At 49.0% G+C, this 14,596-nt stretch overlaps 1 protein-coding gene across 3 annotated transcripts in view; it reads right to left on the reverse strand.

The window, feature by feature from the left end:
• SH3PXD2B (SH3 and PX domains 2B) overlaps positions 1-14,596 on the reverse strand; it is a 119,646-nt gene that overhangs the window by 29,986 nt on the left and 75,064 nt on the right. For 2 of the 3 annotated variants that reach the window (XM_073355810.1, XM_073355809.1), the window contains exons 4-5: positions 14,330-14,406; positions 9,072-9,163 (exon numbers count right to left, since the gene is read on the reverse strand). In XM_073355810.1, the coding sequence (XP_073211911.1) occupies positions 9,072-9,163; positions 14,330-14,406 (169 nt within the window). Of the gene's footprint in view, positions 1-9,071; positions 9,164-14,329; positions 14,407-14,596 lie in introns of those variants that run through there. The other variant, XM_073355811.1, reaches the window with a different exon arrangement.

Genomic DNA, 14,596 nt, shown 5'->3' on the forward strand with positions numbered 1-14,596 from the left:
GGCTGCAATTTCACTTTGCTGCTGGGATGTCTTTGGCAGGAACACAAAGAGCAGCTGGTTTGAACCCGAGCAGATCCCAGCCCATCACCTCAGAGAGAACAAGAGCTCAGACAAGACAGGAAACAGCAATAAGCTCCCAGCAGCCTGCAGTATCTCCCCTTCCCCCACTGACTGGGGAAAGCCAGACAGCAGGAGCACACAGACAGGCCTCCTAGAAAGCCAGAGATTCTTTAATCAGTGAAAGGGGAAATGGGAAACTCGTTTAGCCACATTGGTACAATGATCATACAGCAGGGCTGACTCGACCCAGCAATCAGGGCTGTCACACAGGTTCCCAGGAGCTCCTTAAATTGATGCACTGAGCTACAATAGTGAGGTGCGTGACTATGGGCTTTACTAATAATGTCTGCACTGCATGGGCATCCAGCCAGCACTGACTAAACTCCCAAAGTCCTCTCACAAGATGGATTTTCTAGTTTCTTTGGTTGCTCCGAGGTCCTGATCAGGAATATGGTGGGGAACGTCCTCAGGACAACACTTCACTTACTGTTTTAAGTCAACAGGGATGCATTACTTGGGATTGGGTGTTCTCTGTTCCATCCACTTTGCTTCTCGCATCTAGAATATGCTGTGAACCAGAACACCCACCCTGGAACTGATGTGTTGCTAGTAGAGAACTTTTTTTTAAAAATTACCAATTCTCATATCTATCCCCAATTTATTTTGGGGGGGGGGGGGGGGCGTGTTTTGAAGCATCATTCATTCCACTAGGAAAAACAGTTCCTACAGAAAAATTGGAACTTTTTAAATGGAATAATTTTGCAATACAAGTGTAAGTGGGCGAGGAAGTGGTTCACTTCTTATCCTGTCCAAGCATGGCTGGGGCTAACAGGGTTCTCACAACATTTACCCAACCAGTGCAGACTGGGCTCTTGGACATGCTGGTGCTCTAGCCTAAGGAAGCTGGTGGTTACAGCATGTTCCTCGGAGGAAAGAACAGAATCCATGTCAACACTGGGTAAAAAAAATCTGTGCTACAACCCTGCAAGCTACCCCCATTGTTAACCAGAGACGCAGCTATTATAGTTCTGCTCCCACTACAGATTTGGTCTAAACCAAATTCGATTCCAGCTCCAAGAGGCTGCCCTGTTAGAAAAGGGACCGCCCTATAGTTATTTCCAGTTCTTTAGTTTCAGTGATGAGATCCCACTGCAGTATTCTGTCTTTAGGGGTAGGAGTGAAGAATGTTGTCTGTCCCATAAAGGACTTGCCCCTACTGCCATGACTGCCATATCAAGGAGATTGCCTTTCATTGAAGTGGTGGTGACTGTGGTTTTGGAGTTGATTGTTCCAGTCCTTGCTCCTGCAGTACACCCACTTACACCCAGAACTACTGTCTGTTTGCAGCAGAGTCCATTCATTTCTCTAGCTACGACTTCTGGATATTAGGACATGTCTCAGATGCCTCTGAATAGATCCAACTGGCCAATGAGAGCCCTTAGCAAAACCAGTATTAGTTACCAGTGTAATGAACGCTACCATATTGATAAGGATACAAGGGTACCAAGACGATCTCCTCCACAACACTCTGCACCCCATCTTTCAGGAGGGACCCCAGCATCCTCCACAAAGATCCAAGGATCACTCCCTTCCCACTCCTGTACCTACTGGGATCTGGCCTGAGACACTACACCCAACTTGCCCGCCAACGCCAGAGCAGGGCAGATAGGCAGGCCTTCTGTCTGAGGGGTGCAGTACAGCCGCTAGCTTTTCCATGAAGGTGGACGAACACATGCAAAGCTATTAAGAGGGAAGAAAGAGCAGGAACATGTTGCCAGTAGAAACTAGCTACATGTTTGCCACTGGGATTAAACGGGGAGGAGGAAAAGGTTCTGTTCCCTGTTCTATGTGTGGAATGTTGTATCTGTGTAGAGTTCCCTTCTGCTGCTTTGGCGCGAGCTCAAACATTCTAGCTTTATCTCCTGACTGCTTCCAGCCCAGCAGCCTGAACCGGGACCTTTCGAGCGCAACATATAAAATAAACTTTGTACATTCAGCTCACATCAGCCCTGACTCTTATTGTGGCCCCATTCTCCTGCTGGCTCTCCCACCTCTGATTTATTGGCACTACTTAGTGCCTGTACTCCCTGTCAGGCTGGCTGCAGGAAGCAATCACTTACTGTGGTTATCATTCCAGCTTCCATCAGAGCATGCAGCGCCAGAGCTTCTGGATTAATAAAATAATGAAGGGCTGCTGAAGTCGCCACCAGGCATAACCTCGTTAGTAGAATAGGCTTTCATCGTCTGGTCAGGCCACTGCTCATTACCATGCGCCTTCCGTCCTGGGCTGCTGCAGGCAACACCCACCAATTACAGCACTTTGCTTCTTCCAGAGCAGCAGCCCGAAGGGATTCTGTCTTCTATCTGCCTCTCAGAAACTTCAGCTTGGCCATCTCCATGCTCTCTCAATACGGGCCTCCCTATATTCAGGATGGGAAGAAGCCACAGGTGCTACAGTTGATCAGCCCCTCTCCTTTAGCTTGTCTCCCTCCTTACCCCGTACACCACACCAGCAATGAGCCCAACCACATTCTCAGAGATCAGCTGTTCTTCTACAACACTCCATTCAAATGGAAACTATCAGCCACAGAATGAGTTGTAGGGGAGAGCAGGGGACATTTACCTGGGGCCTGAGCTTGACGGGTGCCTGCATTTAGGAAGGGAAGAAAGAAGTTAAAATATTTGTCCCAGGCTTCAAATGCCCTCAACAGCCCCACTGCCAGTAGAATTACCACCAGGGCTATGGCTACACAACAGAGCTTGCAGCTATGCCACTTAGTGCAGATGCTCTAAGCCGATGGGAGAGAGCTCTCCCGTCAACTGAATGACTCCACTCCCCGTGAGCGGTGGTAGCTATGTCAGCAGGAGAAGCTCTCCCACGGACATAGCACTGTCTACATCGGCGCTTAGGTCAATGTAACTTATGTCGCTCAGCGAGTGGCTTATTCACACGCCCGAGTGACATAACTCATACCGACATAAGTGGCAGTGTGTACATACGCTGTGATGCACACCCCCTCATCAACACAATGGTGTCTGGGGCATTGCTGCAACACACTGATGATAATTTACAAGGGTCTAACAGGAATTTAGAGATTCAGAGCTAACACGACTTGCAGGAGGCAGGATAACCTTGTTAAAGATGATGTTCCTAGTAATGCCGGGAGAGGACTGGAGGGAAGGCAGCCCTACATATCAGGTGCACACAAACCTTAGTCAAATGCTCAGCATTTGCAATGTAGGATTTTTAATGTAAGTAGGGGTTGAAATTTGATTTCCATTTAAGTTTCTGCTGCCTCTGGTGGCAAATCAGGGTAGGAGGCACTTGAAAGGCAGCTATCCTTAGTGGCTTTCAAGTTTCTCAGACCCTCGATGCAACAGGCACAGAAGAACCCCAGGCAAACAATGGGAACTGGAAATTCTAAAGGAGGTTTTGTATTAGTTATCATTTGCCTACAACTTGATGATCTGGTGAAGCTAACAAACCTGTAACTAATGGAAATCTTCAGAAGTTCTAAACGCTAACACAAGTTGTCAAAACTACTCCCAAGGAATCTCTGCATCCAGGGGCTAATATTCATGCACAGAGGGGATCAATAGTTGATATGGGCAAATGACTTTGAAGATCAGAATGGCCAACAGCCTGTGGCCAAAACAATTTGCACAGTGCTTTTCCTGAAAGATGTTGTTTGCTCAGCAGCAGGGGAAGGATGCATGTAAAGTAGGTTCATTAGATTTGAGGTTTCTCTGCTTGCCATCACATGCCCACCCAGTCACAGCCCAGTAGGCTAAAAGGACTGTGGTCCTCGGACACCATGTATACAAGTCTGGGTGGTACGTACAAACATATGGTGCAGGCTGGGAAAGACAAATAATTTAGGCAAGGAACGGAAAGCAGAACTCAGCTTGCCAGCCAGGCTCTTGGTTCAGGGCTCTGGTAACTGGTGTCTGGAATTCTGGACATTCATTCCAGAAACAGAACCACCATAGATTTGATCACATTATCAAAAGGTCCAGGCTCTACTTGCAGGTCCAGAGCGCCCCTCCTCCTCAAAGACCCTACACAAAAGAGGGAGGAGCTCTGGCTGCAGATTAGATGCAGATAATACTTCAACATTTTTAGCAAGGCAAACTACACGTCAGCCCTTATCTCACTTCTTAAAGGGACTAAGTTATTAAAGACTATTTAAAGAATGACCTGTCTTGACCACTGCAGGTCCTGTTTTAAGAGCTGTGTTTTTCATTAACACACCATTATTGCATGGGGAGCACAAACCAGCCTTTTAACCCTCCACTTCAGAAGTCATGCTGAAGATAAGGTAGGTAAGATATATTTTATTGGATCAACTTCAGTTGGTGGAAGAGGAACAAGCTTTCAAGCTTAACAGAGGTCTGCAGGTCTGGGGAAGTCAACCAGATTGTCTGTCTCAACTTGTATTTAGCTTAGACACTCTAGTAACTTCTCCTAGTCCTGAAGAAGAGCTGTGTGAAGCTCAAAAGTTTGTCCCTTTACCACCAACAGAAGTTGGTCCAATAAAAGAGATCACCTCACCTACCTTGTCTCTCTCAGAGCCTGGGACCAGCATGGCTACAGCATCACTGCAAATATGTTGGAGAGAGACAGACAGACATGGTGAAAGGGGGAAAATCCTCTTTACCTCCCAAAGATAACGTTAGAGAGAAGGGGTAGAGGAAATGGATCACTTCATGTCTATGAAGATTGATAGTGTCTCTTTAAGAGTGAAAGTCTCCCCTCATGAATATTACTGGGATATCAGAACACCCAAGAGAACGGACCCTGACTGCGGATGCCCCCTTGCTTGTCTATTAGATTTGGCCAGGAGACATGAGGGTTCTCGAGAGCATGGATGGAAAGCTAGCAGGGTGACTAAACTTTTCCCCCGATGCTTCCCCTTTGTACAGAGCAGGGGATTATTTTAACAATCACTTCGGGTATTTCTTCACTGTAGAGTTAACCAGGCTCTTGCATGTTGGAGCCTTGAGGTTCAGCTGGCGAGGATCATTAGCAGCTGAATGCCTTAACTCAGCAATGGCTTCCTGCCCAGGACTTTCCCAGCCTCACTATGGGAACTCTCTTATACCACCAGAAAGCTCTTTCAAATGAGGAAAGACTAATCCCCACCTACCCAGCCCAGAGGCCATCGCAGTTCTCACGACATGCTCCGGGTACAAGAATCCAATGACTTGCCTCTTTCGAGGGCTGCAGTTTCAACAGGATTTCCATCCTAACAATTAAGAGAAAAACCCACTTCTCCACAATCCATGTGTTGCTAGGCCTGCAAAGCATTTATTTTGTCATGGCGCATGAGTTCCTTCTGTCCTGATTGGCTCCTCCTCCCAGCCCCAAACAATCCCTTGGGACCCAGAGCTACAGCCACCTTCCCTTCACTCATTTCACTGGGCAGAATCATACGTGAAATAAGTAGGGTGGGTCTCAGTCCAGAGGCTCCAAGTAGTGGATGGGCAATGGGGACTCAACTCCCTTCTCACCATTAGGAATGGTCCCTCCACGGTATGAAAGGGGGTAGCTAGCACATAGGGGTAAAAACTCAATCGCTTCACCTCCTCCAAACTATTAGAGAGCTCCACCAGGCTCCACTTCAGGCTTTGTCCCAGTGTCCAACTGGAAGAAATGGAGTGGGGGAAGAGAGAGGGATGGGTACTATGGCCGTTTCTACACTAGCTTCTTTTCCCCACTCACGCAATTTTCCACTTTTGCTCCTGCCAGCGATGGGATCATGTGTGCAGAGCAGGCCCCAGGGTCTGAGCCACAGATTAAGGAAGGTTTAGAATAAACAGTGGTTAGTGGCTGGCAGCCACCAGAGGCCTGTCAACATTAGTGTTCCCATCACAGTTGCCACTACTGGAGCTGCATCCCTGGAGGCAATCGTGGGAAATTGTATGGAATAAATATCTCGTGTAGAAGAGGTCTATGGGGATTCAGAAGCAACTCCTGAATGTGGAGAACACACTCACCAAAGGCAGCAATGAGAAGAGCACAAACTACAGGAGGCTACGAACGGATAGATGGAGGGATAGTCACACAACCTCCTTCCATCCCAAAATGCTACCCTCTGCAGTGACTAAATTCACCACTAGCATGAGAAGATCCAGCTTCATGGAAATGTACCTGCTGACACCCGCACTAAAATTTGGCTCCAGGTCTGTGGGTGGTATGAAGTAGGTGGATCTCTATCCCTGCCCAGAGAACCAGGAAGGTAGATGCCACATGCAGCCCCAAAGACTCCAGAGCTTCTCCTCCCACCAGACCATGCTCCCATTGAAGTAAATGTGAGTTCTGCCATGGGAGCAGGAACAGGCGCCGACCCATTAATGAGAGCAGAAGGGGACTTTCCCTCAGCCAGAGGCTGCAGAGGGGAGGGGGTAGGAAATCAGGGGGCCAGTGGTGCCACTAGAATGACTGCTTTGCTTGGCATAGAGTGTGCTGACCTATCCATTTTTTGCCTTCCAACCGCCACTGCATAAAAAGCCCTCTTCTTATTCCTTTCATGGCCTGGCTCCCTTTCAACTTCCCATAGAAAGTATTTATCTCTTTTATGAACAATGACATCCGCCAAACCCCAGGCACACCACTATATTGGATCCACCCCAGCCGTCTGTCATGGATTTTATATCGCTATTGGCAACCTGGCAGCCTGTCCACGTGGGGCTGGCAAAATGGCTCCCACCAATCTCACCAGAGGAGAGCCTCAAGGACTTTTATTCATTAACATTTTGAATTGTAGGTAATAAATGCCCCTGGAGCATTCAGGCTGGGATATGAAACACAACAGAGACGTCCTTGAGACACCAAAGTAGCTCACTGCTGGAAGCGATCGGGCCAGGAGAGGTCTGTTAAGCCATTCTTAGTATTGAAAAAGCCCTCTTCTCCTCCCCATGAAAGGACAACACATGGGGAGAAGTGACCATGCTGCATCGGCTAATTCTACAACAGCTCAAAATACAGCATGACTGCAACCTCACTCCCAAACTGCACGGCACCAAGAGCAGTTAATCTGGCACTTGCTGCAACAGCCAAACCTTTACAAATGCAAGCAAACACATGCGGCATGTGCCACGTGTGAGTGGGGCTGTGTATAGGTGCTGGGAGATGCACACAAACCAGGGCGCTGCAAGGGACACTCCAAAAGGTAGAGTCTTAGCCCGGCCCCAACGCCAAAGCATGCAGCTTTGGTTTACATTTCAGTCAGTCCCTTTGTTTTCCTTCTTGTTTAGCTCCCTCAAATGAGCATACATCAGGTGCAGAGAAGAAGAAAGTTTGGAGCAGGGGAGAGATCTTTACATGCCAGGCCTGCAGGAGCAATACCTCCAGAGCAGAGTCAGCTGGGGTGCTAACGTGGGAGACAAAGCTCCTTTTAAGGAGCTGCCACTCCACACTGTTTCAGCTTTTTTTAAGATGTGTGTCCTGGGGTTCTATATATTTGAATTGGCCCCTGTTTTTTGTGACAGCCTCCAGACCCTACGCCACGTTCATACCCCACAGATCAGGCTAGGGTGGATAATGGGGTGATAAAAGAAGAAAGGGGGATGACAATCCTCATGCACACCCTAAGCCACCATCTGTGTGCATGTTTCATCAACAGGTTCATTCCGTGGATTTGACAATCAAACGCCATCCAGAGAGTCCTGACTTTATTTATAAACTGTCCATATTAGAACGTGTCAATATTGGAACAATCACATAGACCACCCCGTCCTCCCAACACCAGGAACATTAGGAATCCCAAGCCCCTTGCCCCAGCAGACTCCTAGATGTTCATGAGATACTGCTCATGCAAATCAGTCTTCTAAGGTCTCTCACTCACTCCCATGCTGCTCCATTAGCTGATGGATGACCGAAGGGGTGAAAGGTTAACTGGTGAACAATAGCTTGGGCAGGCTGGATGGGAATGCCAGCTGACAGCAAGCTATTAGTTAATGGACTCTGGGGCCCTCAGACCAATCTAATCAAGTGTCTGCTGGCTGGGGAAGGAATGATGACAGGAAAAGAAAATAAAAACAGGAGGCCAAGGAGAAAAAGAAATAAATAAGCTAAAGATTGGGGGAAGTTACGAAAGAAACAAGCACAGCACTTAACAGGAGATATGAAAAACTCAATGTTCCTTCACAGAGAAAACAAAATCCTTTTAATCCCCCGACCCGCCATGCAATGCAAAACAATGTCAAATTATTTTACTGCCTTTTCTTGCACAATCAGTCCTTCTTCCTCCATTGCTCAACCTTAAGTAGAGCTACAAACACAATCTAAGGAGAGACAGCAACAGGACAAGAGAGGGAGGCTAGTGTTCGTATTTATGCTCCGGGTGATTAATAGGGGCTGGAACAAGTATCTCATAGTCACAAGACTAGTAACTACACAGGGTTGCGTAAGACACGCAAGAATCCCAGCACATGTTCCTTGTTTCCAGTGGAAAGCAAGAGTCAGGCATTGCTGTGGATGGCTCAGGGGACTGGCAAAGGGAGTCTTTCGCTCTAAGCAGAGATCATTAATAACTGGAAGTTGCTCCTGTCTGATGCCTGCTTGGCACTTCCTACAGGAAAAGAGTTTGAGTTTCCCAAGTGTCGATCAGAAAACCCAGCACCACTATTAGCATGAAGTGGCCTCTGGGCTGGCAAATTCAGCCCTGAGGCCAAGGATTCAGCAGCTCCTGGAGAAAACGCTTCCACCTCATCACTAGCAGTGGACATTCCAGGGGAGGGCTGAGGCACACTGGTAGGGAGCAGTGTGTGAACAAAGCTTGCATGGTCCCAGTTCTGAGACTAAACAAAGAACTTCACTCTCCAGGGATCTCAAACCAGCACCTTTCTTCAACATTACATTCACAGGCAGGTTGGGGATTTGTTCATGGATCTCAGAGCCTCTTCTGAACGTCACAGTGCTCAAGGGGGTTTTATCTGTGGCAGGGGACGCGACCACCACCACAGCAATTCTGCAGAGCAGCCCGACTAGCTTGTTGTAACCAACTTACTCTTTGGGGGGATTCAGGTCTTCGGGTCTCGTCTCGAAGAACTGAAGAACCTCTTCACACTGAGAGATGTAGGGTGGCAGCTGGATCAGAGCCTGTGAATGAAACAAAGAAATTGAGAACACAAAGCTAGAGACTAGTCCCAGCGTCTGAAAGGATTTGGGAGGAGCGACCTTCAGTGTGTGAACAGCCGGGCAAATACAGGAAAGGCTGCTAGAAGAAACAGGCACCATGATCCACAGAACTGTGGTGAGCGCTATATTGAATGTCACAATGCACCAGAATGGAGTAAGTCACTTACAGCCTCCGGTTTCAGCTGCTGCATCTCTGGGTAAGATGACAGGGTGCAAAGGGGAAATAAGCAGATGTTGACCTGCAATCCAGGCTACCTTTGCCATTATAACCGTTCGTCCCCACCAGCTAGGGTATCCTTAGAGTCCCTGTAACAATTGCCTACCCATCAAAATAGCCATCCTTCAAGCTAAGGCCTGGCTGAGACTCCCCAGAGCTCATCACTGTCCTGTGTGCAGAGAGCCCCAGCCCCACTGAAAGGTACAAGTAGTTCATGTCTTTCAAGGCAACAGGGCCTGGCTTTGATGCTTCTGGTTAGGTTCAGGGCCCTGGAATCATAGGGCCCATCAGCACTTCAGCGATCTGTAGAGTCCTCGGTCTCTCAGAAACCCTCTGCTGAGCAACAGCTACTCAAGAAGAGGTTGTCTCAGTGGCAGAAGGGGAGCCCACAAACACCTAGAGCAGGGGCTGGAGAGTTTTTGTTAGTGTTATCATCAGACGACAACTGTGGTGGCTGGAGTTAATGAGCAGCACTGCATCTTTCCCCCTCCCTCCCAGGAAGCCGGCTGCAGCAACACACATTTTAGAAGTGGGACTTGCCAAGTGTGAGAGAATGAGAGCGAGCAATAATGTCATGGTCTCTGCAGAAGGTGGAGGGGATGGTGCCTAGAATAGCACCATTTCCTTTGGACCACACACATCATTTCTCTTACTGTCTCAGCCCAGTTGAGGCTGGAGGGGAGGAAGACTTGGCTAGGGCTCTGTAATACATACGTAGGCAAAGGGGACACATGTAGCTGTACAGTGCTCATTGTTGGGAAGGTGGGGGGGGAACTGAAGAGTGACATGATATCACAGAAAGAAGGTTTGGAAGCAGGGCCCACCCTGATATATGACTGACAGACAATCCTCAGCTTTGTACCCACAATCCTCCCTCAGCCACACCCATCACACCAAGGGCCCTGAGACAGGGGTACGAACAAAACCATAAGAACCTCAGCTCGCCCCTGCACCAGGAACATAGCCCTGCGTGCAGCACCCCAGGCTGCTCCCAGAGGCAGACCTGAGTATTTATTGACCTGTCTGCTCTGCCCCCATAGCCCTTCCCGAAACAGGTCTGCCTAGGGTTGCCAACTGTCTAATTGCACAAACCCAAATACTCTTGCCCGCCCTCTGCCCAAGGCCACACCCCTGCCCCACCCCTTTCCCAAGGCCCCACTCCCACTCCCTCCAGCCCCACTCCCTCATCACTTGCTCTCCCTCACCCTCACTCACTTTCACCAGGCTGAGGCAGGGGTTTGGGGTGCAGGACAGGGTGCGGCTGAGGAGTTCGGAGTGTGGGAGAGGGCTTTGGGCTGAGCCTGGGGCAGCGGGTTGGGGTGTGGGAGGGGGTTTGGTGTGTGGGCTCCGGGAGGGAGTTTGGGTGTGGGAGGGGGCTGGGGCATGGGGTTGGGATGCAAGAGGGGATTCGCGGTGCAGGCTCCGGAGCCAGGTAGTGCTTACCTCAGGCGGCTCCCGGAAGCAGCAGCATGTCTGGCAGTGGCCCCTAGTCTCACGGGCAGCCAGGCAGCTATGCATGCTGCCCCTGCTTGCAAGCACCACTCCCGCAGCTCCCATTGGGCATAGTTCCCCGTTCCTGGCCAATAGGAGCTGCAGAGTCAGCATTCGGAGCAGGGGCAGCACGCAGAGACCCCCCTGGCCACACCTCCTCCTAGCAGCCGCTGCCGGACATTCCAGCCACTTCAGAGAGCGGCATGGAGCCAGGGTAGATAGGGATCCTGCCTTAGCCCCACTGCACAACAGGACTTTTAGCAGCCTAAAATCTCCCAGATTGGCTTCAGTAGCCTATGAGAGCTTGAGCCCGATTCCGGGAGGCTTCTGGCCAAACTGGGAGGGTTGGCAACTCTAGGCCTGCCATTGCACAGACACTGATCACCACCACAGCCAGGACAGGCAGAGCCACCAAGCAGTGGGGGTGATACTGCCTGACAAGGAATTGAGACAGCATGCCAGCCAGCATAAGAAATGGGATATAGAAACAACTGTCCACTCCGGAGATTGTGGGTGCAGGCAACTGTTCAGGTTTTCTGCTGGCAACATTTCCACTGAGGTGCTGCTCACAGGACTCCATTCCCTGTGCTCTATGCAGAATCCCTCAGACCCTGGTAAAGTGACCAGCCCCAGTCCAGAGAAGGTTCCACCCTTACTGCATTGGAAATGATGGCAGTAAAACACAGCTTGTCCTAGGAGGATGGAAATCAAGGGCCATCTGCCTTATGATTAGTGCACAGCCCTGCCATGTAGGAGACTGAAAGGATTCATTGCCCTCCACCAGGCTGGGAGAGGCTGGGAGCACTATCGAGGCGATACGTTCAGCCACACAACTCATTCTTAAGGGCAATTTGAAGAACAGGCTCCAAAGAGAAACCCATCCAATTTTGTCTGGCTTGGAGCATGGTGGTTGGAGTGAGGAGACCGGCAGGGAAAGGTTATTCAGAGAAGACAGATAGGAAATGACCTATTCAGATGGATGAGCCATTTTACAGGGGTTGATGCATGACTGCAGTCTGAAGGGCATTTTCTAGAGCTCTGTCCAGTTTCATTTTAAGACTCCCAAGCGACCGGGCTTGGGAGAGGATCCCCCAGTCACAACTCTTTTACCAGATATTCAGCCAACATTTTCTCTCTCAAACTTACTAATATTACCACCAACACAGAGGAAAGGGTTATTTAGTGTAGGACACGGAGGAAACGGGATGAGAATACACTGTATTTAGCTCTTTTAAATCTGACTTTAGGAATCATTCTCACCAGCACCCTGATCATTTTTGCTACTCTTCTTTGACCTCCCTCCAATCTGTTAAGCTCTTTCTGCTAGCAAGAGAGTAATTCTGGGTGCAGCTGGACTGTGGCTTTATAAAGAGGGACTATTCTCTTCCTGCTTGGTGGGGCGATGCCTTTGCATGTTTTCAGTCCAGGATTTCACCGGCCTTCTTTGCAGCCAAGAGAGGAGGATTTGCAGAGCTTTCTCAGGGAACGGCGCCGCCCCACGTCTCTCCCAGGAGAGACAAAACAAAGGACAAGATATTATCTAGTATTTTGTGGGGGATCCGGTTAAGCTGTGTTCCCGTAATGCTCAGTACTCACTAAACACCACCCTAACCACAGCAAACTCAGGGATTTTTTTTTTTTTTGCTGAGAGTGTATATTATACTCCCACTGTGGTGGTGAATGTGAAGTCAGCCCAAAATAACAGAAATGCCAGGGACAGCAGGGACTTTGGTTGAGACGCCCATGGTAATAGCATGGGCCGACTCTGCCATGCACACTTCTATGATGGCTTAGCCCCTCACCCCTCTAGCAGCTTCACAGTTAAGTAGCAGGAACTGGAAGGCCAGGCTTAGTGCACACTTTATTACCTGGCAATGCATTAACTGGAGGAGGAGAAAGCTGTTGTCTAAGTGGGTCATATAACATCAGCCATTATGTCCCATTTATTAAGTCAAATGGATTAATTATATTTTATGCCATTAACTGCATCGTTCCAAACAGACAGCTGCAGCCTCTTATCACTTAGGGACTTTTTTCCTCCCTAAAATTAAATTTATGGGCAAGCGTGTGTCTATGTAGCTGGCACACTTTAGTGTCCCTGAAATCAGGGGACTGATCACACCAGCAAGAGCCAGCCAGTTGCCGTGTAAGCTTCCCCCGACCTCCCCAGCTTTGGCAATATGCCTCAAGGCTACCTGTGCTTCACCTCTGCTGTTCCAATCCTGCCTGTTACCCTGCAGTAATGCAGCTAATGCACCTCAGCAGTTCTGAGCTGCAGCACGTTAGCCCAGTGCTATGCCTCCAGACATGTTTGCTGATGCGTCTTGGTCTTGACCTTCAGCACCCCTTGCAATTCCAGTCCCAGGGTCCCTCCCTCAGAGCTCTGGTCAATGCACCTGAGTCCTAACCTGTATCATCCCCTGCAATTCTATTCTATTCTGGCTCTTATGCTGCGCTCAACCCCATAGTATTGGAGCGCGGAGCAGGAGGGCATTAAACAAAGCTACTAACACCTGTGTTGGGTTTGTTCTCTCATCTTCTCGCCGGGGGAGAGGTGTATGCAAGTTGAGTGTTTTGTTCTGGAACTTTTATTTCACACACACACACGATTATGTTTAGAGAAGGCATGTTCAAAGAAATACATCTTGCACTTAGAGCAGAAGGTCCTTAGTTCCTCTGGGGGTTTGTTCCACGGTCTTCAGCTGATGCCTGAAAAAGCTTCACCTCATGCACAGATGAGTTTTAACATTATTGTATAAAGTTCCATGGTGCCCTAAGAGTAAGATGCTCCGGTGCTGGGCACCCCACGCAGCTCTGCCAACATATCTCAGTCCACTGCACAGAACCCTCTGTTATCCCCGAAGCTAGAGACAGTACCAGTTCTGTGACGGAGACCCATCTTCTAAGGATAAGGACTGGACTCTGCTCAATAGTAATAACATTTGAAACCAACAGGATAGGCTAGCTAGTGAATTTAACCATTAGCCACCAGAGCCCCTACCAGGCCATTTGCTTCTCGTTTGTAGCCTGAGAAGGGATTTAAAAAAAAAATTAATAAAATTAAGGAGAACTAGAGTGGAGAGTGCATGGTGAGCAACTAGGTCACTACCACGCTGCAATCTCTAGGCCTCCAAAACCACAGCACTGACCCCTATGTCTGAGATGGTACCCATGGAATGTTTTTACACCTGCATGGAATGGATGCGCGGCACCAGACCCAAGGCCACCAGCTAATTTCATGGCAGGAGGTGGTACGTTAGCACAAGCTACTGCTGGTGGAAGTGCACAATTAAGTGCAACACCATGTGCTGCCCCCTCCCAGAAATGGAACCGGTATCACCAACAGAGAAGGACCAGCTCAAATCATGCCTATATCACAGGCTAGAAGTCTTCAGTTTAAGACAGAAAACTCCCTTTACCTTGCAGTATTCATCAATAGGGATCAGACGCTTGACGGCAACATCCCGGATGTGGCTTCTGCGGAAGAGGATCTTCCCTACAGTGAGAAAGAGGAACAAGAGCAGTGCAAGTTATCAAGGCTGTTCCATCAGACATCATTTCCCTCAAATCAACTGATCAGAATCTATCCTCAATGTAAGCAAAGACTGGAATTGCCAAGAACCCCCTTGCCCACACAGAAGAACCTCCCCTCAACCCACCAAGCATACTTTTGGAGAGATGCACAT

Source organism: Lepidochelys kempii, chromosome 8, assembly GCF_965140265.1.
Source record: "Lepidochelys kempii isolate rLepKem1 chromosome 8, rLepKem1.hap2, whole genome shotgun sequence".
Lineage (NCBI taxonomy): Eukaryota > Metazoa > Chordata > Testudines > Cheloniidae > Lepidochelys > Lepidochelys kempii.